This window comes from Hyaloscypha bicolor (genome assembly GCF_002865645.1).
Source record: "Hyaloscypha bicolor E unplaced genomic scaffold K444scaffold_10, whole genome shotgun sequence".
Lineage (NCBI taxonomy): Eukaryota > Fungi > Ascomycota > Leotiomycetes > Helotiales > Hyaloscyphaceae > Hyaloscypha > Hyaloscypha bicolor.
Genome location: NW_020194512.1, coordinates 4,305,532 through 4,326,870, shown reverse-complemented (window position 1 = coordinate 4,326,870; position 21,339 = coordinate 4,305,532). Strand labels below are relative to the sequence as shown.

The 21,339-nt window shown below is 48.5% G+C and overlaps 8 protein-coding genes across 8 annotated transcripts; 5 read left to right on the top strand and 3 right to left on the bottom strand.

Annotated features, from left to right (window-relative positions):
- The first annotated feature begins 1,106 nt into the window (after window positions 1-1,106).
- K444DRAFT_658670 (kinase-like protein) lies at window positions 1,107-2,646 on the top strand. Its single transcript, XM_024886286.1, has 2 exons — window positions 1,107-2,520; window positions 2,572-2,646. The coding sequence occupies exon 1, from the start codon at window positions 1,233-1,235 to the stop codon at window positions 2,508-2,510; it is 1,278 nt and encodes a 425-aa protein (XP_024744602.1). The 5' UTR covers window positions 1,107-1,232; the 3' UTR covers window positions 2,511-2,520; window positions 2,572-2,646.
- Window positions 2,647-3,351: 705 nt separating this feature from the next.
- On the bottom strand, window positions 3,352-5,247 carry K444DRAFT_579442 (MFS general substrate transporter; the record flags this gene model as incomplete). The annotated part of the gene is made up of 5 exons (XM_024877663.1): window positions 3,352-3,744; window positions 3,789-3,865; window positions 3,911-4,615; window positions 4,668-4,942; window positions 4,993-5,247. 5 exons carry the CDS (start codon window positions 5,245-5,247, stop codon window positions 3,413-3,415), a joined length of 1,644 nt encoding a protein of 547 aa, XP_024744601.1. The 3' UTR covers window positions 3,352-3,412.
- A 717-nt stretch (window positions 5,248-5,964) lies between these two features.
- K444DRAFT_606598 (GroES-like protein) lies at window positions 5,965-7,847 on the bottom strand. The gene is made up of 7 exons (XM_024879023.1): window positions 7,546-7,847; window positions 7,443-7,494; window positions 6,884-7,391; window positions 6,733-6,838; window positions 6,555-6,667; window positions 6,455-6,506; window positions 5,965-6,406 (listed from the first exon to the last, which is right to left on the bottom strand). The coding sequence occupies exons 1-7, from the start codon at window positions 7,677-7,679 to the stop codon at window positions 6,301-6,303; spliced, it is 1,071 nt and encodes a 356-aa protein (XP_024744600.1). The 5' UTR covers window positions 7,680-7,847; the 3' UTR covers window positions 5,965-6,300.
- A 645-nt stretch (window positions 7,848-8,492) lies between these two features.
- K444DRAFT_639532 (Metallo-hydrolase/oxidoreductase) lies at window positions 8,493-9,638 on the top strand (the record flags this gene model as incomplete). The annotated part of the gene is made up of 6 exons (XM_024884391.1): window positions 8,493-8,549; window positions 8,601-8,932; window positions 8,985-9,144; window positions 9,201-9,368; window positions 9,419-9,453; window positions 9,503-9,638. 6 exons carry the CDS (start codon window positions 8,493-8,495, stop codon window positions 9,636-9,638), a joined length of 888 nt encoding a protein of 295 aa, XP_024744599.1.
- A 407-nt stretch (window positions 9,639-10,045) lies between these two features.
- On the top strand, window positions 10,046-11,656 carry K444DRAFT_515324 (aldehyde dehydrogenase; the record flags this gene model as incomplete). The annotated part of the gene is made up of 2 exons (XM_024873586.1): window positions 10,046-11,105; window positions 11,235-11,656. 2 exons carry the CDS (start codon window positions 10,046-10,048, stop codon window positions 11,654-11,656), a joined length of 1,482 nt encoding a protein of 493 aa, XP_024744598.1.
- A 1,153-nt stretch (window positions 11,657-12,809) lies between these two features.
- On the top strand, window positions 12,810-15,206 carry K444DRAFT_579430 (putative alkaline phosphatase H; the record flags this gene model as incomplete). The annotated part of the gene is made up of 5 exons (XM_024877662.1): window positions 12,810-12,897; window positions 12,948-13,018; window positions 13,068-13,565; window positions 13,592-14,775; window positions 14,830-15,206. The coding sequence occupies 5 exons, from the start codon at window positions 12,810-12,812 to the stop codon at window positions 15,125-15,127; spliced, it is 2,139 nt and encodes a 712-aa protein (XP_024744597.1). The 3' UTR covers window positions 15,128-15,206.
- A 1,722-nt stretch (window positions 15,207-16,928) lies between these two features.
- On the bottom strand, window positions 16,929-18,355 carry K444DRAFT_658666 (glycoside hydrolase family 5 protein; the record flags this gene model as incomplete). The annotated part of the gene is made up of 6 exons (XM_024886285.1): window positions 16,929-17,187; window positions 17,217-17,617; window positions 17,665-17,984; window positions 18,034-18,148; window positions 18,198-18,239; window positions 18,296-18,355. 6 exons carry the CDS (start codon window positions 18,353-18,355, stop codon window positions 16,929-16,931), a joined length of 1,197 nt encoding a protein of 398 aa, XP_024744596.1.
- Window positions 18,356-20,015: 1,660 nt separating this feature from the next.
- K444DRAFT_649527 (uncharacterized protein) lies at window positions 20,016-21,273 on the top strand. Its single transcript, XM_024885579.1, has 3 exons — window positions 20,016-20,074; window positions 20,126-20,622; window positions 20,672-21,273. The coding sequence occupies exons 2-3, from the start codon at window positions 20,164-20,166 to the stop codon at window positions 20,864-20,866; spliced, it is 654 nt and encodes a 217-aa protein (XP_024744595.1). The 5' UTR covers window positions 20,016-20,074; window positions 20,126-20,163; the 3' UTR covers window positions 20,867-21,273.
- Window positions 21,274-21,339: the final 66 nt, after the last annotated feature.

Sequence of the window (21,339 nt, the reverse complement as noted above, 5' to 3'; positions counted from 1 at the left end):
CTGCTTTGCTGTTGTGCGTTGGGCATCACTCGTTTCTTCCCCACCTGTCGTAATAATTGCCTCCTAAATTAATTGACTTGCCCTCTTACCGATCACCATGTCGTGATCGCCGTCTATTGAATCGGTTTGGCAACAGGTGCCGCAATGTCGTCGCAAGATGGGTCGTCAACTGTTTGTGGAAATCCAGCAACGTACGAGAAGTTGTGCTGCTTGTTCCTGAGCTGGACTGATGCCACGAACGATAAAATTGAACAGGCAAGGTTGCAGTCTGCCACACAAACGAATGTGATCTAATGCGACTGCAGATCAAGGAACTCCAGTCTGTGTTTCATGACAAGTACGGTGCATTCTGTCAATCGACGAGTGTAGATCACACAGATCTCAAAGACAGTGAACGCGTCTTTTCATATGTCATCGAGGGTTTCGTGAAAGAGAACGACAGCCAGAAGAATTTGCTCGTGATTGTCTATTCTGGAAGCAGCTACGTTCATCAAGGCCATTTGTTCTTGGAGCCTCACCAGAACACTGAGCCTACGGTCCAATGGACGGATTATGTTGACAGGAGGATCTTGCTTGCTGTGGCGAAAGTTCTCTTGATATTTGACACTACGAATATGCGCCCTCATCACTACGCACAGATGTGGAAAGAAACGTGCAAAAAAATGGATGCCCTGAGACGCAATCAGAGGGGGAATATGCTAAGCGTCCTGGCTACTAACGGGTCTGAGACCAGCGCCCTGTCATCTACACTGGGTTCCATGGCGTCGGCGAGTCCAGATGGGTTCACTATTTCCGGACTGTGCGACACTATTCAACGCCAAACAGTCCATACAGCAACGGCAGAATTGTATCGAGCTGGCTTTGGTGGGCTCGAAGACTCCGAGGTCGATCTGGTTCCGCTCGCGAGACCCAGACTGAGATTATACGAGCACCATATTTTCAAAGATCCCCACGACGAGTATCTTAAGGACCACATCCGCATCCATCAGGATGGCTCCTGTCAAGTCATTAAAGTTAGCTTGGGCTGTGACCTTCAACAATTCTCTCCAAAGACAGTAAGCCAAATCACGCTCACTAGCGAAGCAAGCAACAGCTAATTTTTGCAGTGTGTAGTTGCGGTTAAAAGGTTCTATATAAGACCAAGAACTCGCCCATACGTTCATGACGATTTCTTAAGAGAGAAAGATCATCTTGTCGAGGTGTCGAAGTGGAAACACCCTCATCTGCTCGGCATGCTTTCTACGTTCGAGACGAGGTGTTCGGGCTTTGAAACCCTCAATATTGTCCTCCCTTATGCGCGCGGTGGAAATTTGTACGAGTTTCTGCGACTAGAACAAGACACACGTTGGGAGCGGTTGGGGTTCCCCTCCTCCGATCCTGACTTGGTTGGCTGCCTCTCCGACTGGAGGTACGCGGTATTTCGAGAAGCTATCGGTCTCGCTGAAGGTGTTGCAGCACTGCATGCTGATAACAACGGAAAATTCATTATCCACTGCGATATAAAACCGGCGAATATTCTCATTGACGATGGGATGTTCAAGCTTGCCGACTTTGGGCTGTCCCGGTTCAAAGACAGCGACGAGACATCCAAGACAGAATGGCATCGTGGGACAGCCTTATACAGCCCCCCGGAACGAGAATCTTTGATGGGGCGTGGTAGAGATGTCTGGGCTCTCGGATGCGTTTTATTAGAGATCGCTTTTATGATACGGTACGCCTTTCAATTCGCCTTCTTCGGTAAGATGGGTGCGACACAAGCTCCCAAATACGAGGGGATTCGAAACTTCATCGATATGTTCGAGCTGGACAGAAAGAATTCCATTTCCACAACTGGGGAGAGGACAGCAATCTATTACAAAACTATAGATTGCGTCCGCCAGGCAATGGGTTCATTCTACACCATGCGACGAGGCCTAAGGAAGCGAATCACAGTAGATGGAATGTTTGCTGTCATCGAAAGAATGATGGAAGAGGATCAAACAGTTCGAATCACGGCGGCTGAAGCGGCAGCCCAATTGAGAGACAATTACTTGAGACTACAGGACGATCCTCAACTACAGGAAGCAATTACCGAGAGAGACAATCCTGGTGGTCCCCCAGCGATACCATTTTCAACTGAAGAGTGGTTGTCTCAGTTTGGGGGCGTTAAAGCGGAAAGGTCTTTTAATTACAGTCAATCGGCCGTCATGTCTTCTCCTGAAGCAGCACAACGCGACAGTGGACCGTATCACCCTGTAATATTGCGGACTGCTACGGCTCCAACTGGCTCAAGTGGAGCGACTGATAAGATGTCTTCTGTAGCTCTCCACGAGACGAGGAGGACAGTATCGGCCGAGAACACTCCTTACCATCCTCTTCCCGATAATCCTAGATTAGGATCTTCCCAGGATTTGGGAGGAGCCATGAATCGTTCTGAAGGATTTGGTGGCCAAGACCATAGACGAACATCTTCATATGAGGAAGATGGCAGCAATAAACGGCGCAGAATAGACGTTCACTTCCGATCTTGAGATCGAATTGGTGAGTGATGACTAGCTGCGGGCATAAGTATCATATGCTAACAAGTTGTAGATCCTCGAGATCACCTTGAATTTTCGGGATTCTGTAATTGGCTTTTCATCATCTCACGGCTGTGGTCTGAACGTCACGGGGACTGCTCTCTTCTCACACTGCTCACATTTGAGCGCCGCTTTCTGATTGTATAATACGTTAAGAGTTTGCGGTATAACGACCCTTTTATCTCTTCCTCCAGACATCATACGAACACTATACCCAAACGTTGAATTGAACGCCAGTCCCAAAAGTCCAAAGATACCCTAAGGCCCACTGCCCCCTAGCTAGCAAAGAGGCCGAGATAATTCCCAGAAACAAAGATCACACACTCGTACCCGTGCATAGCAATGAGTCTACGGCAGCCGCGTCCTATCCACGCCACGCACGTTTCATCTAACTTGAATAAGAGAACTCTCTCAATTTTCGCTATTATAGGCTACACTTCTTTCACCTTCTCGACTACTACATAATTAGTTTCCGGTTCATTCGTTTCTTGGTTACTAATATGCTACTGCGTTTTATAAGCTTTGGGTGATCTGGACATCATCTGAGACATATTCTAAGCACGCCACCAGCAACTAAGTAAAGCTGGTGCAGGTGAGTCGTATTATCAGCCTATCTGCGAGTTCGGCCCTATATTTACGAGAAGAGAAGGGATGTAGATCGCGCCTGAAGTTTTAGTAGATCAGATGTAGTCCAGGCAGCATCAAATCGAGAGTAGAAAATTGATAAAACTGCTGGTGTGGTTGAAAAAGTGAACACAGAGCAGAATTTCCGCTACTCCGTAGAGTCGAGCTGATCTGACCCATACCGGCCAGTTCGTAGAGTGTCTCCACCCAGTGTGGCTATCTCACTACAATCAAGCTCTCATCACCTTCTGGAATATCTCCACACGACTCGTCCAGCTGCGACACCTCTTCCCATAGATGTACATTGGTATTGCCGTTAAGCAAATAAAAACGTGGATTCCCCCAATAATACAGAAGACTTCTTTCGGACCTTGGCTATCAATCCATGACGAGATGAAATAGTTCATGCCGAAAGAGTAAATGTTGCGCAGGTTGATTGCTGCGAAAGCTTCGGGAGCCTTGTCTCGATGACAGTCCGTCAGGTATCCATAGACTGCGATGTTAATAAATCCAACTGCAAAGTACTGCATGCCGTAGAATATGACTGGGCCGATCCATGGGTCTGATACGTTAGCAAGTTACGTGTTTCGGTCGCAGTGCGCGTACCTCTGTTTTGAATCGACCAGCCAAAACCAAAGAACGACATGCCACCAATGACAAGAGTAACGGCAATGAGGACGAGTCTATCGACATTAGCATTTTTGTTGTCCGAGGTTGCAACCACAAACCTGAACTCGGGTTCGTAAACACCATTGTTGCGACTCATCATTTTTACCACCCAGTCCGCTGCAGGACCCGACGTGAAGGCGCCAATAATTGAGCCTACAATTGTGGAGATTGAGACAAGCCCAACACCAGAAGGTGTGAAGTTGTATGGTGGCGCCGAAAAGATCTGAGCTAGAACGCTTCCGACCACAATAAGCCATGACGTCGTCATGCCGTATGCAATAAAGGAGAACAGGACTTGGGGAAATATAAGCATCATCAGTGGCCTTGCCAACACCTTGAAGAAACTGTCATCGCAAACTCGGCCATGGAAGATTTTCAACTCCGAGACCCATGTTTGTCTGGCTTCAGTGACCGTGACATGGGTATCAGCACGCTCCACAGTCTCGACATTGCTATTCGTGATGGGTTTCTCCTCCGTTCCATGGATCAATTCGGCCGCTCTGTCATCAGTACCAAGATCCGTATTGAGCAAAGCATCTCGACGATATGCGGTTTCCGGGGAGAAAAGAAATAAGACCAAGGTCCAGACACCGAAGAAACAAGCACAGATGCCGTAAGTCCAGTTCCAGCCCAAATCTTGGATAATGTAGCCAGAAATCATAATGCCACCGCCCACACCAATAGACAGGCAGAGACCCCAAGCTGCAAGCCGAACACCACGTTGGTGAACGAAGTATATGTCCGCAATGGTCGTTGTTACAAGCCTAGAGTTCCATTAGCAAGAGATTACTGTAGCACGGGAGAGATTATACTTACACCTCGAAGGGAGACATCCCGATACAGCCAATTAATCGCGAGGCAAGAAGAGACGAGTACGAATGTGCGAAGTAACCCCATGTGCTGCTGATGAAAAGCAAAAGATTTCCGAGTAGGAAGATAGGTCTGCGACCCCAAATGACAGCCATTGAGTTGGTGAAGAAGCATGAAATCCCGATAACGAAGATTCCCCACCCAAGCCCACCGTTGAGGGCATTGTATGACATGTGGAATTGTTCGGTCATAAGGACGTATCCAGGAGAAATCATGGGTCCCTGAACACATTGTTCATCAGTATTGCTCACAAATTTCTAACTCCACGTACCCATGCTCCAACAACCGCAGTGTCAATACAGATCAAGAAAAGCATCAAGTCTTTCTTCCACAGTGGCCAGTTAAGAGGATCATTTGGACTGTTGGATGGTTGTGGCACAAGTAGAACATCCGAATCTTTGCCCTTGTCATGCTTGAGGACTGAAGTGTCGAGAACTCCATGGTGATCCGGCGAAATGACATCAGTGAGCAATGCAGTGCCGGGCACGTGCTCCAGGTGAGTATCTTCCAAGACCCCGAGACCCATATTTATCGAAGTTGTCGGTGTTGATGCTTGGGGAAAAGTAGATTCAGCAAAAGGTGCAGGTTAGGGTTCCTACAAAGGGGACGCTTGCTTTTATTAACTCTTTAAAGAATGTTTACGGCACAATGCCCCACATGGCTAGACTCCCCCAGATGCTTCGGTGCCCGCATTTGCTGTGGAATCGGTGGGGAGAATTTTAATTTGACGAAGAGATTCATTTTCTACCATATCGTGTACAGGGAGCTGTCGTTCAGGGATTTGGATTCGCCAAGCCCCACAATTCCCCGCAACTTGGGGGCATATTGTCGTTTCGGCTCTATTCTACCGATGCTCGGGGAGGAAATCATGTAGAACAGCCTGAGGTCGACATCCCAATCGATCGTGTGCTCTCGTGATCTTCCACTTGGACCCTGATTGAAGATGCAAGATCAAATCGGTAAACCTTGCGCCAATAGCCTTTGCAGATAACGGGCTCCACGGTCTTACGAGGTTATGTACAGCTCTGGTGGTGATGGCGATGCTGATGATAGTTATTTACGTCCGAGGGAGTAGCCTGAAAGGCAATATACTCCAAACCTCCCGAAGGGTAAATGTACAGCTCTGGTCAACTGTGTCAAGCAATAAACCGAACGTACAACCAGGGAAGCAGAGAAGAGAACAGGATCACTCGAGAGCTATTAGACATTGAAATTTCTTTCATTTCAATTCGCCAGAGGGGGTGGAAGCGAACGAAAATGAGGTCCCAGAAACAAACTTTTCAATATTATCGGAAGGAGATCGGCACAGAGAGGATTCCACTTGGCAAAATCTGGGCGTCGGAAGTAAAATTTCAACTACAAGCCAATAAGCCAAGAAGATTCGGTTTGCTCTGGACACGAATCCCATTCCGATGTGGCTTCCATTGAAGCAACGAAAAAGAACTGGTTTTATGAACACTCGTCAACATCTGGTGGAGTATGCTTAACTCCGTCGCTCGCCTTCTTGGAGTTAGATGCATGAACTTGAGGTTACAGAGCTTATATGCGTTTCAATATTGAACAGATGCTTGTACCCCGGCTACTGATGTTCTGGCACGAACACGACTTTCTGAACCTGCATCTTGTTGAAGATATCGTAGCCTTCGACTGCCTGACTCAATGGCATGAACTTATCTGTCATGAAGCTAGCTGACGTTAGCAAAGGATGTCGTCACAATGAGGAAACGACTCACTCCAGCAAATGCTGCTTCTTCTTCAACATCTCGAGTGCCTCAGGGAAGATACCTATAATTGTGAGCATGAACTACTCCAACTGAAACCAGTAGGTCTTACTTCTCACTGGGCATCGGCCCATCTGAACTCTTAGATTCTTGCCGTAAGCCTGATTGCCTGTCCAAGGTATCTCCTCGTTATGAACTCCGAAGCTCGAGATCACTCCCCATGGACTGCAAACGCCGAATTAGATCACGGTTCTTACAGAAACTTGACATTGCGGGGAAATTGTGTTCACCGAAGCAAATCAAATCCGGTCTTGAGAGCATCGGCATGTCCGACACCTTCAATGATCGCATCTGCTCCTCTCCCATTCGTGAGCTCCTTCACTCGTTTCTCCAGGCCTTGAAATAGTCAGCCAAGTCGCGATTGCTAATGAAACGACATACCAGCGCGGTCTTTCTGATCGTTCCAGGGCTCGGCACCGAGTTCCTTCGCAAGTGCCAATCGGCTCTCAACTCTATCGACGGCAATAACAACCTTCGGTTTGTACTCGAGGGCATTAATCAAAGCACACAATCCAACGGGTCCACAACCAATGAGAACAACAACGCTTTGACTAATAGTATCCTGATCAAATCCTCTGAATGCATTGGCGGCAGCGAAATATCCAGTGGGGAAGATATCAGCCATCAGAACCAACTTCTTCTCGTCAATTCCTTCTGGGGCTGTCACAGCCGTTGCGTCGGCCAAAGGAACTCGCATGAACTCGGCCTGGCCGCCATCCAGAAGTGGGCATCCAAAGAGCAAGCACTTCTCACACCTGGAAGAGTATCCTTTTTGGCAGTAGAAGCACTCTCCGCAGGAAACTGTGAATGGCATCACTACCGTGTCCCCCTTCTTGTGGTTCTTAACAGACGAGCCGACTTCCACGACTTCACCAGTTGTCTCGTGACCCTGTTCAACGTAAGTCATTTGGTGGTTCTGGGATAGCAGCTGTACACTGACCATAATGAAATCCGTCTTGCTTGGTTGGTGACCTCTGAAAACGTGCAGCTCACTGTACTCCTTGTTAGCCGGTGGGACGAGATACATGGAAACTCCCTCTCACCTGCCGCACAGCGCTGAATACTTGACCTTGATAATCATGTCCGTTGGGTCGACGATTTTTGGGATCGGACGATCTTCGAGTTCCACCTTCAACGTCCCCTTGAAGACCACCGCTTTCATTGTATTCTTCGACATGGTGTTGTTTGGTAGATTCGAGAGAGATAATTCGCTGTTTCTTGCAACCAAACCAACGCGGATTTGATTGTTTAGGAGGTTGAAGCTTCAAAGGTGAAGTGAGCTCATCGATAGGATTCTAGGTGGTACGTCGTACGTCTAGGCTGCATAATAAGCGAAGAAGCCGAGCAAAGAGGGGAACCTGTTGATGCCGAAGAGGGGTCAATCCGAATTCGGCCAGCTGTGAGCCACGCCGGTGCAGGCCCTAATGTTTGTTACACCGCCTTGAGTTCTGCCAAGAACAAGCAACAGTCGGCTGCAGCACACTGCTATAGGGCATTTCAGCGCAACCCCTGCAAAGGTGGTGTGACAAACATTAGGGCCTGCACCAGCGTAAATCCACCATCTGCGAGTGCGAGCCAACCTCGAAATTGGTTTAATAATTGATGGCCCATATCCGACGCTTGGGTTGGTGTTCTCGCCAACAGAACTTCGACGCTGGTGATGTGTGGGATCGGAAATGCCACGGCCATAAGCCACGAGTAGCCCAGACCCCGGAAGGTGCGGAACCATCTTCTGCCAGTACCCCACAGACGGCACTTGGGCAATCTCGAATGGTCTTTGAACGAGCGGGGAAATGGAGGTTTAGGGTTCGACGTCACTTGTCCCTCGGGTCCTGACTCCTGGGGGAAATTTGTGGTAGATTACGAGTGCGGGGCTGGAGGGGACTGGACCTTATTTCCAGTGTTACCCCTCCTTCATTAATATATATCAATTGGTTTATATCTTCGCTCAGAAGACTGTGGTTTTTGGAAAGAATAATACACCGTGAACATGGCTGGAATTCAAAAGGCTCTCGATGCTGGTGCAGTCCCAGGCCATATTTCAAATGTATAGAGTCCAATATCCAATATGCAGTAATACTGACTCGAGATGATCTAGGTATGTCCCCCGGGTACCAAAGCCTATCTTCTCGAGGTTGGTTGGCTCGAGTGCGATGAAGGCTTCGTCACAAGAGGTGGGAATACATCTTTGAAGAGCACAGAGGGGAAAGAATTCGCCAACAAGCGCCGAGAGCTCCCAATGTACTGCGTTTTAATCGATCACCCCCACGAGGGCTGCATTCTTTGGGAGACGGGATGTGGAGTTGACTATCCTGAAGTCTGGGGCCCGCAAGTAGCCGACGTCTTTGCACGAGTTCGATATGAGCCAAGGCATGAACTGAAAGCTGCCATTGAGGCCACGGGGCATAAGTTGGAAGATGTGAAGAAGATGTGATTCCTCCCAAAAATGATTTTTCTTCTACATTCTGACCTTTGGAATTAGTATCTTAGGACATATGCATCTGGATCATGCAGGAGGCTTGGACCAATTCCTGGACCGGAAAGATATTGAGATTTGGGTACATGACAAGGAGCTGCGTTCTGCTTTCTGGTCTGTTGCGACTGGCGCAGATGTTGGTGTTTATCTCCAGCACTACATGAATGTAAGCAGAGACATCTTAGATTCCGACTCCGATCGTGTGTTAATATAGACTCGTAGCTCTCACTGAATTGGAAGACATTCGATGAAAGAACAATGGACTTCTGTCAGGGCATCACCCTCCATCACTTGCCTGGGCATACAGACGGCCTGGTCGGTATGCAGCTCAATCTGCTAAACAGCGGAACATTCTTCTTTATCAGTGACCACTGCCATGTCATCGAAAATGTGAGTTGACTTTGCAATCATAACTAGCTGGCTATACTGACCGTGGGTAGTGGCGTGACGGAGTCCCGCAAGGGTGGTTGGCACGGTAGGCCACTCACGCGGTATAGATAGGAGTCAAGGCTGACAGGAAATAGTGACCATCCAGCATGGTTCCAGAGTACTCAAAGATTGAAACGATTGGAGGCAACCACGAAAGGTAGGGTCATTCCAGGCCACGACAAGGAGACTTTTCTTCAACTTCAAAGTGAGATCAAGGACTACTTGAGTTGAGGCGCATGGCTACAACAGAGGCTCGCGGGGGATATAGGAGATTTCGGTAATGGGAGGCGCGAAGCAATTGTTTCTCAAGAATCTGTGCTGTACTTAAGTCAAAGAATCTCTTCATAGTACTTCAGATTGCATGTGGTCTTGGGTGCACCTTCACCAGCCCTACAAACCCAGCCCCGAGAATTTCGTTCGCATTGTGCGACGTCAACGTGGCCAATCCCCAGTGCGGAATCATTCCCGTTCCCCTCTTCCGAGAAGTTACCCCGCATGCGGGGATCTATAAGTATCCCAGTGCTAGTAGGAACAACAAGAATATTGACTTGTTGGGGTAATGACCAGCCTGACGCCACCCTCCTAAATCCAGACAACAAGAATCCGCAACAATATTCATTAACGGGAAACTTCAAACAATGGCACCAACATCACTTTCGGATCTCAAACGAAAAAACCTCTTCCAAACGAAAGGATACATCAACGCAGAATGGGTACCAGCAAAATCTGGGAAGACGTTCGACGTCGTCGATCCAGCAACCCTGGAAAAGATCGCCACTGTGCCCGAAATGGGAGCAGAAGACACTGCACTTGCAGTCGAAGCAGCATACGAAACATTTCAGTCTTTCAAGAAGACGACACCGCGCGAGCGAGCTCGAATGCTTAGAAAATGGAACGACCTCTGCTTAGAGCACATCGACGACTTGGCTTTGATTCTGACGCTTGAGAATGGGAAGACCTTGACGGAAGCGAAAGGAGAAGTCACATATGCTGCATCTTTCCTCGAGTGGTTCGCTGGGGAAGCAGAGAGAACCCATGGCGAAGTGGTTCCGGTCGCAAACCAGAATCAACGCATCTTGACGTTCAAGCAGCCAGTTGGAGTAGCGGCGTGTCTGGCGCCTTGGAATTTCCCCATCGCGATGATAACACGCAAGGTCGGAGCCGCCTTAGCTGCAGGATGCACGACAGTATGGAAGCCAGCAGGAGAGACCCCACTCAGCTGCCTCGCACAAGCTGTTTTGGCACAGGAGGCAGGCTTCCCAAAAGGCGCCATCAACGTTGTGACAACCTTGAATCTGGTCGCAGAAGTCGGCAAAGAGCTTTGCACAAACAAACTGGTCAAGAAGCTCAGCTTCACAGGCTCTACCAGAGTAGGGAAGCTTTTAGCAGAACAATGTGCGGGCAGCTTGAAAAAGTTAAGTCTTGAACTCGGTGGGAATAGCCCTTTCATTGTGTTCGAGGATGCAAAGATCGAGACAGCAGTCGAAGCGTGCATTTTGGCAAAGTTGAGGAACTCCGGTCAAACTTGTGTCACTGCCAATCGAATCATGGTCCAGAAGGGTATATACAACAAGTTTGCGGACGCGTTGGCGGCACGCATCAAGGAGTTGAAAGTTGGCAAAGGAACTGAGGAGGGTGTTTTCATCGGACCGTTGACCCACGAGAGGGCTGTGGAAAAAGCGATGGCCCATATAAATGGTGAGTTAGGCTCGAGTGAACGCTCCAACTTCCATGGGACATTGCCCCACGACGAGGGCGTCCTGCAATATGTCTGCTCTAGCATATTCTTATCTCTGCCTACTCGTGTACAATACTGATCCTATGTAGACGCGAAAAAACACGGCGGACAGGTAATCCTCGGCGGTGCACCAATGGATGGGATGGGTGGCTACTTCCTCCAGCCTACCATTATCAAAAATATGAGCTCCCAGATGCTGACCACACGGGAGGAGACCTTTGCCCCAGTTGTAGGATTGTATGAGTTTGATACCGAGGAAGAGGCTATCAAGATGGCAAATGATTGTGAGGTTGGGCTTGGGGCTTTCATCGTCACGGAAAGCATTCCACGATCTTGGAGAGTAGCGGAAGCGCTCGAAGTGGGTATGGTAGGCGTGAACTTGGGACTTCTCAGCGCGTGTGAGAGTCCCTTCGGAGGTGTGAAGGAGAGCGGATATGGCAGGGAGGGAGGTCGGCAGGGGATTCAGGAGTATTTGACGGTGAAGTCTATGTTGATTAATGTAGCAAATTAGCGATTGTACGTTGGATTTCGAGTACTCAGAGCCATGCTTTTCTGCCAGCCGTTGAACACCTCTTTCAGGGAGTACATGTAGGCCTAAGTCAACGAAGGAACTGGAGAAAATGTAGCCCACCGCTGCAACACTGCCGCGTGTGGACTTCACGCAAGGAAAAGCCCGTCCAGAGAAGAAGTACTGGGCTTGGAGGCGGGCGTATTAAGAGCTGGGTATCAACTACCCATGGGAGGATCAATTACTTACTATCAAGCTCGTGTGGATTGACGCGGGCAGCAGAGCACGCTGGGAACCTTTGACGCCGAGATCAAAATGCAAGTGCATACGATCGTAAAGTTGAATTTCCGCTGCTGAGTCATCTGGAAAGCCACCAACCCCACTGATTCGTCATCCCCAACCTCCTCCCATCGAAACCCCTCCTCTGATCCATCCATCTTCTTTGCATTCTTGCAACCCATAGAGTATCAATTCGATGGCCCTTACTCACCAAACGGAATTTTGCATGCATTCTCTGCACGTGGTGGGTGATTGGCTCATGCCCATTCTCAAACCCTCAATGTTGGTCAAGCTTTCTTAGGCGTCCCCTTGTCAACGTTCCAGTGAACCAGACGCTTGGCAGCGCAACACACCGCGAATCATTCAAGTGAAGAACAGCACGCTGTTCCGCGACGAGCGGATGCCAAGCTGTCAGTCCGACCCTTTGCACTTTACTAGCTGTGCCTGTGATGCGTGAATTAGAACTTTTGAGTCCATTCTGGGCACTATCTGACTATCTCGGAGCACCCGCAAGGAGGCATTAGGCGGTCACAATCCGGGCAGGTACACAGAGATAGCTAGTTCTGGCTGCTTAAGCCAAGTGACTGCCAAGTCATTTTAATCAACACGTGCATTCAAACAGGTTCATGATTCCTTCATTTCAGGTATCCGCGGATAATCTGCTCTCACTACTGCTGTACAATGAGGCATTGTGCAGGGTACTCTATGCACCTAGAAGCTGGGCCTTCGTCCCAAGTGATGATTTGAAAGCTCAAGCTCGAGGTACCTGCCTGGAAAGCAGCTGTCACCCGGTCGCTATAAAGGCAGGGTACCTGGATGTCCACGCCGTGATGTCTGCCAATTGACTTTCTTGCCCATCCCATTGAATCTCATAACCATGGTTTCGTTTTCGAAGCTCTTGACAGTGTTGTCGATCGTTGCATTGTCAGTTGCCCAGACTTTCCAGAGACTAGGTGCATGTCCAAGTACGAAAAAAGCTACCCCTCCTACCCCGCGAATCCTAACCAAGATCAAGCTCTGGGTTGCGTTCTTCCCCCAGACCAAACAGATTTCCTAGCTGGACAGTACTTCGACATTCGATTGGAGGTATTTATAACTTAACAGGTTCCTGTTTCTCAATTAGCTGATCTATTAGGTTCATGCGCCTGTCAATGGCTCTGAGGCGAACGGCGGCGTACCAGATCCAAACTTCACCTTCACCATCGCAAAAGCCAATGGCACTCCACAATCTGCCGCATCATTCTTTAAGATAGCGGAACCAAAGTTGGAGACCTGGAACTTCACATGGTACGAGGATCTCTTCGCACAAGACGCCCATTCTCCATCAGTCGTCCGTGTGACTTCCAAAGCCTACAGGCGTGTCGCGCTGTACGAGCCAGGAGACTATGTAGCGACTCTCACCTACTACAATGGAACGAAAACTGTTGCGAACTGGTTCGTACGCCCTCTTTCGACTCAAAAGAAGGCCAAGAATGTCATTCTCTTCATCGGCGACGGCATGACTACAAACATGATCACTGCTGCACGTCTGATCGCGCACAAGAGCATCAACGGGAAGTATCAGACGAAGATGCAGATGGATCAGTTTCCTGTCCTCGGGCATCAGATGGCAGGTTCTTCCAGTTCTGGTCGAGTCTCACAAGCTAATCTTCTCTTCAGACGCATTCCCTCGACAGCTACATCACCGATTCTGCCAACAGCGCATCCGCACTGTACTCCGGTCACAAGAGTACCGTCAATGCCATGGGTGTATATGCTGATTCCAGTGCTGATCCTTTCGATGACCCCAAAGTTGAGACAATCGTCGAGCTTCTCACCCGAATCTGGGGAAGTGCAATTGGTGTTGTCAGCACTGCTTTCATCGCGGATGCAACTCCAATTGCTTTGACGGGACATACCAGACTTCGCTCACAGTACGGAGTACTGATCGATCAAGCTCTCCGTGGTGTTTCAAACTACACTTGGACGAAGTATACTGGCGCTGACGTCTTCTTCGGTGCTGGCGCAGAGCAGTTCATTGCCGGATCTGGATCTTTCCAGGGCAAGGACTATTACAAGGAGTTTTCAAACGCCGGATACTCAATTTCTATGAACAAAACATCTATGCTTGCAGCATCGAACACCACCAAGGCTCTCGGGATTTTCTGCACATCCAACCTTCCTGTTTGGCTCGATCGCAACGTCTACAAAGACAACCTCAATAAGACAAGCAATGATCCATCAGGAAACAAGAAGCCTGCGTTAGATCTTCCAGGTCTGAAGGAAATGACCCTCAAAGCCATCGACGTCCTCCATGCTCGCGGTGGATCAAAGGGTTTCTTTATGATGTCTGAAGCTGCCTCAATCGACAAGCAAATGCACACCTTGGATTACGACCGAGCCCTCGGTGACTTGCTGGAACTAGACGACACCATCAAAGCTACGATCGAGAAGTTGAGAGCGATGGGAGAACTGAACCAAACTTTGATTATTGTTACTGCAGATCACGGCCACGGATTTGACGTCTTCGGATCAGCAGACACTAAGTATCTGAGCTCCAAGACCAACGACCGAGAAAAGCGCAACGCAATCGGCGTGTACACCAATTCTGGCCTCAGCCAGTACACTGTTACGAATGCAAGTATCTCGTACAACACTGGAGTCAACTTCCCAGTCAACTGGGATCCGAGATACACTCTCGCTCAAGGTCTCGGAGCCAACCCAGACCACAGAGAGAACTACAGGGTCCACAAGTCCGGTCCTCGTCTCCCAGCCACCAACATCACCGGATACCCAGTTGATGACTACTTTGTCAACCCTACTGACAACCCCGATGGCTTCACTGTGAACGGAACTCTTCCAACGTAAGTTGTCAGCCTCAAGCTTCTTGGAAGTATATGCTGACGTTAATGTATCAGAAACGAGGCACAGGGCGTCCACTCCTTGACTGATGTTCCCGTCTTTGCAATGGGGCCTTGCCAAGAGCTCTTCGGGGGTGTATATGGCAACATCGATATCTTCTTCAATATGGCTAACTGCCTTGGACTTGGTCAACCCAGCGACACATCTGCGACAAACACGACTTCCGCGGGCACCGCCACGGCTAGTCCTTTTCCTTTCACCGGCGCTGCACCAACCAAAAGAGTCCAAAGGGGCTTGTTGGTTGGTATGTTGGCATTCATGATATCTATCGGGTGGTTTGCATTCACTCTATGAACAATTAATTGAGGGGATTGTAATGAGTTCGGATACCAAAGGAAGGCATGTGAAATAGTAATGGATCCATGAGTTCCTCAAGAAATATTCTCCTTCTCTTTGTAATTGAAGTACACTCCAGGCACAGCTGGTCTCAGCTGATGCGAGTCATTAATAAACATCAAGAAGAAATGTACCACCTTATACGAGTCATCCAATCATTACTCTACCTATCTAATCTAAAAAGAGCACAGCAACAAATTCTTGCAGACTACCCGACAGGAGATTAATGAATCGACGTCACAATAGAGGCCCTAGTATTCGATGCGGGGCCAGATGCTCAGATACGGATACGGTTGTCCTCTACGCCCCTTGAAATTAGTAAAGAGCAGCCTCTCAAGAAATGGTAATGATACCGAACAATTCTTATATAAGAGCTAAATTGCAATACTATGCCAGCCAAGAATACGACGTTAACATGACTTAAAAATATCCCCATTTGGAGCTAAGGAGCTTTCAAAGACTGGCGAAATAAAACAAACGCACAGGCTGAAGCACAAGGAGCTTTGATCCATTCTTAGTAGGAGAAAAAACCTCGAGTCCCGGTTGGTGTTGGAAGAGTAACGGAACGGAACCGGAGCCCATGTGCTCTATCATTCTTGTGGCTTCTGGTCGCTGGTCGCGGGAAGGATACATGAGCATGCGGAGACTGTTGCCGTTTCCCGAGTCTTCTTGATGTGCGGTGGCGAAGAAGTTACAATCTGGAAGGTCGGTGGCGAGTGTAAAGTGGGTGAGGAGTTTGAGGACTGGATCGTGGCACCTAGTTGATGTCTCAGTATTACTCCGGCATGTTGTCTGATTTGCGGACCATCTAAAATGAAACCACGTAAAGGTTCGAAATCTCCAGTGGGTTTTATTAAGGAGACAGAATCAGACTGCCCACCAGCGGCAGAACAACTGGAATAGACTGGATTTTAATGTTGAAGTTGTCCTGGAACACCCGACAGAGAAGCCAAGGTCGAAGAGATGCATACTTATGCTTGAACCCTTCTACCCTTTCGGTATGCGCACTCCAGAAAGGAGGCAGAGCTTCATTGCCCTGCAAAGATCCCGGAACGCCTCCAAACCACGTCGACATCTTGTTATCCTTGTGTGAATCCGTCAAGCTCCAACGTACCTGATATTCTTCGAAGTGCTAGGCCAAGACTCTTTCCGCTCTTCGAATATGGAGAAAAGGGTTTTCCAAGCGAGAACATCTCGCGATTTCGCCTGAGGGGATGGAATGTTCCTTAATCAGAAGGAATCCCCAATTTTGGCATGCTTCTGTGACTTTTCTTGCAATGGCGAGCTGAGAATTTTTCGGGGTGTCTACGATTGGCAAGTAGATACTTTCTGAATCCGAAGACATATTTCGCTTGATAGACACGAACCAGGTGTGGGAGTCGGAGATGGAGAAACGGTTGAGCAGTGAAGGGAAGTATCATCGCATCTCAACTCCTCGGTTCTAGGGATCGCCGAAAATTTATTGGAAGCTTGACCAACTGGCATTGTTTTGGTGCGATACGTTGTCCCAATCCGATGTTATTGATTGCCGTCGGGCTCGTCCGTCCATCCGTACACGAATCAATCTACTGGGATCTCCAATCACCGGTTGCGTCAACAACAAGCTATTGTGAATTCACATGTAAGAAATTAATAGAGAAAATTACAGGCGGGTTGAATAGCTTGGATTACCTATATACCGAATATCCCAAATATTAGCAACGCAATAAAAGCATGGACTCATGAGAGATCTTCTTGGCTAGCGAGGACCAATACCTTATCATCCACGGCGAATACTACGCTTTTTGAAGCTAGCTATTCCTTGTCCGTTGCGTGTACCCACAAGACATTGCGCCACAATCGGTTGATCCGTGAAATTCCCCGATGATCCAATCGGCGTCATCGTCAAGTTATAGGTAGAGGGAGAGAAGCCTCCAGCTGCCCATCCGACGTAGCTCAGGTACGTATCGGGATTGGCATTGATGAAGGTAAGTGTGTTACAGAATTTTGTTAAACACTTGTACAGATTAGAAGAGAAGCTAGAAGTTGAGAGAGGGGAGTATCTTACTGAAACCGTATTCCCACCCCTGTTTCAGTCAAAAATGCCATTCTATTATTCGCTTTCAAAAACATGGCAAGAGGCATGAATGTGTCCGCGATATGGTTGGAAGTGCATTCTGTGTGAGTGCCGCTATTATCGGAATCTAGATACTTGTGGACATCGAATATCAAGCTAGTGTTTGATCCATCGAGATTGTGGACTCGGCTCAAGTTTCCGGCGGAGCCGTTGCTAACGAAGGTTTGTGCTGAAGTGAAATTGTTGCCTGGGAGAAGGATCATTTGTGTTATGGCACCAGCTTGTCGGATTGCTGTAACTGCTGCTTGCACCGTATCCGCCCAGATTGGCATATCAAGGATGTTGTGAGGCTCGTTCATGAGTCCGAATATTATATTTGGCTCTGCTTTGTACTTGAGAAAATGAGCAGGGAGAATTCTGATATTACTGAACGACTTACCATTGTAGCAATTTGTGCCCAGAGATCTGCAAACTGTGCATTCGTAGGGCCTCCTTGACCGATGATTTCATCGTTGAAGCAAGCGTAGTTGTGAATATCAATAATGTATTTTGCCCTGGTTGCGAGGCATGCCTGCACGAGCTGATCGTATTTTACAACATTGTTTGCGTCCAAGATATTGATAAAATTTTCCTTGGATGGCCTCGGGGCAGTACCATTCTTTGGCGGCGTAGGCATTATCATATTGGGGCTCATGGTACCGTTGCCCGCCCTTCCACCCAAGAGAACATTGCTGTTGATCAAAAACTGCCAACTGACGGCTGCTCATATGTTAGGCTCGGCAACAGAGCAGAGAACGAAGTAACCCACGTAGTCTAAAAACGTTCAACCCATCTTTCTTGAAGAAATGTGTCATTTGTCCCGCGCCATCGCTGCCACCGAGAGTTGTCAAAGGAGGATTCACATTTATCAGATTGGCAGTTCCCTGGGCAGGTGTTAGTAAACTTCAATGGCCATCTGCCAAGACGACTCACAGTGATATCAGTGCCAAAATCGAAACCCGCGATGTTGACACCCTGAGTATTGGGTCAACTAAAACGGCGAAGCCCACCAAGATTTCCTCTCAACTTACTGCCAGGGGTGAAACAGCGGCCACTGAGGAGATTGAAGAAATTAATATGAGAAGCAACATAATGAACGAGTAACTTAAATGACCGCCAATAGTTGGAGATAGCTAGATCAATGGGACAAAAAATGTGCACCTATAATGAGAAATCCTCGAAAAGAACTGTTAGTCATGTGGGAAGAAAGGGCTGATATTAACTCTTGTTCCCCCGACAGTCGGTGTGTGGAAATCCTTAATCCGGGGAGGAAGATGGGGTAGAGCAATCAAAGCATTGCGAGGCCAAAACAAAACTCACTCTGTGAGGCTCCGCCTGGCATGCCCGGGGAGGAGGATACCTGATATTGCAATGCCAATCCCATCGAGGCACTCGGCAAATAAGATTATTCATGCGTAAAAGACGTTGATAGTGAGAGGAGAAGTCTTGAGACTTCTAGAGCTTGAGATTCGAAATGCACTATGTATGCAGTGTGCAAGGGGCAAGTTTACCCGGCTTCGCCAATCGACACATTGACACCACTCCCACCCCAGATTTTCAAGCTGCAGCCTTGTGAACATCAGCCAAGAGCTTGAATTCACCATGAAAATTCTTTCTTGTGAGCTGATACATGGGATGAGAACAATATTCGGTCCTGGTATCGGTCGGATAATATGAGAATGACGGCGATGACATCTCGTCGTCCGGGCATGGGCAGGGTGAACACCCTCGGAGTTGGATTGCCCAGAATCTGGAGGGCAACTTGCCATCACCCGTGAAGTCAAACATGTCGCAAAATAATTGATCTACTTGCTACCGGCGCCATTCCACATCCACCTCAGGTTGAGGACGAAAAGCAGGCTGTTGGAGCTGATTCGGACGGAGTGAGTGAGACTAGGAAAGAAGAGAAAGCCATCGGCACAACTTGGTCCCGACGTAACGACGATCAAATTAATATCTCAAACCACCCGGTAAGACAGTAGCATTAATGCAGTATTTGAAAGTGATAACAAGCTCCTGACGAGGAATCATTCCTCGTCATCGCGGGAGCTCCTTCGAGAGTACTATTTCTCCCGGGGAACCAAGCAACACAACGGCATTTCAAACCGCAAATTCAGCCCTGCTCGCAAGGGTGCTACTGCGTATCGTTTTGGCGCTTTGAACTACCTTCAACTCGAGAGGTGGACGGAAGGTGGCCTGTGGGTATCAAAAAGACCATGCCAACGCCTGGAAGAAGTCTCATGCCATCGTCGTGCTCTACGTTCCTCCGCGAATCATCCTTTGCATCTCCAATCTGCCGTCTAGTTGTGTTCTATGAGCACGCGTATTCGAATCGGCGGGATATCGGGCAAGTGTTCGTGCTGGAGTGAGATCTGTATCGAATTCGAATAGCCAAGTTGCGAATTGCCACCACATTCGAGCCTCCGGCGGGTGCTTCTTTCCTCCTCCCCTTCTTCAGTCAATCCTCCAGATCATTGCATAACTCTGCCCTTCTTCCCTCTGCCCTAATTCATTGTGCTGCATATATCCGACAGTGGTGGTTGATGGATGGAGATCGCCCGTCGCGATCCGGATGGCTCGTTAAATCGAGCGTCACATGTAGAAGAATCACACCACAAATCGAACGATGCATCGCGGCCTCCCACCCTTTGAAACGATCATCTCTGTTTCCTCCAAGTCAAGGAGTGCTCCCATTTTCGAAACGATGTTCTCTTTCATTAGTCTCTGTTCCCTCAATCCCCCAAATGTTGACCAAGAAGTGGGCTGACGGCCCCTACAAACTGCTTTCAACGCCAAGGGCAGCTCTAGAGGTGAAGATCTTACAAAATATTCAATGAAACAATTCTGACGACCTTTATCAGGGGCAGCCAGAGTCGGGTGCGTCTCGAATGCGTCCGAAATGGCCTTGGTACACAACATCGTCCTCCGAGGACTCAACTGCATCACTCTTCAGGCCAACCATGTCAAGAAGCCTGAAGACATTTTGGACTTTATGACTTTCTGTGATGCTTGGTCATGCACTCTCCATTCACATCACAATACCGAGGAGACGGTGTACTTCCCGCTGCTTGAGGAGCAATCCACGGAGAAAGGAGTCATGTCAAGAAACCATACAGAGCACGAGACTTTCCTCCCTGGGCTTTTGGCTCTTGATGAGTACATTCAAAATGTCAAAGCCGATGTAAAAACGTATGACGGAAGCAAAATTTTGAAGATAACTGAAGACCTTGGACCAGCACTGGAGGCCCATCTCACGAATGAAATCGACCTTCTTGAGAGCCTGGCGAAGGGTGAAAAGATTGATTGGAATCTTCTTGGGAGGGCTATGGCTGCACATTCTAAGAAAGTGGCTGACAGGGTGAGTGTCTTTATTTCTTAAAGAGGAAAACAGCTGATCTTGAACCCAGGTCCGAGAGGTTCCTTTCTTGATCACGAATTCAGATGTTACGTACGAGTCAGGGATACACGGAGAACGATTTCCTCCCTTCCCATGGTTTGTGCACCAGATATTCCGCTGGGTGTACATACCCCAACTCAAGGGGGCTTGGAGGTTCGCGAGTTGTGATGACTATGGTATGCCGAAGGAGCTGCCTTTTGCTTGATTTTGCTTCCCCGTGATCTAGGCAGGCCGCAGGGGGAAGGTGTTGCGGTTGTCCTATCTCCATAGTTGTATCAACGAGGCTTCATAGAAGCTCTTATCCTTTCTTGTCTTGTCAGTGCCCCCGATGTGTCTTCAGTTGGCGGCATCTGCTCGCTTCCCCTTTTCTTGCCCATCTTCCTGCACTGTCTTCGCTGGATTGAAAGTGTAACTTGGCCAGCAACGGATGCGGACACGAGCCCACACGGAATCGAAAAGCTGCCTTGGGGGAATATCAACTTCGAAGATACCATGGAGGACCTCCCAGATCGCCCCTGTCTTCCAAGTGAAGCCAATGTTCTTGGGAGGAACACGCATGAAACTCTCTGCAGTACCTAGACTCGCTGTTTACGTAACAGACTTCAATATTTGGTATGAAAGAATGAAAGAATGCTACATGAAAATAGAAAAGACTCTTCTGCATCCCATAGCTCCTCC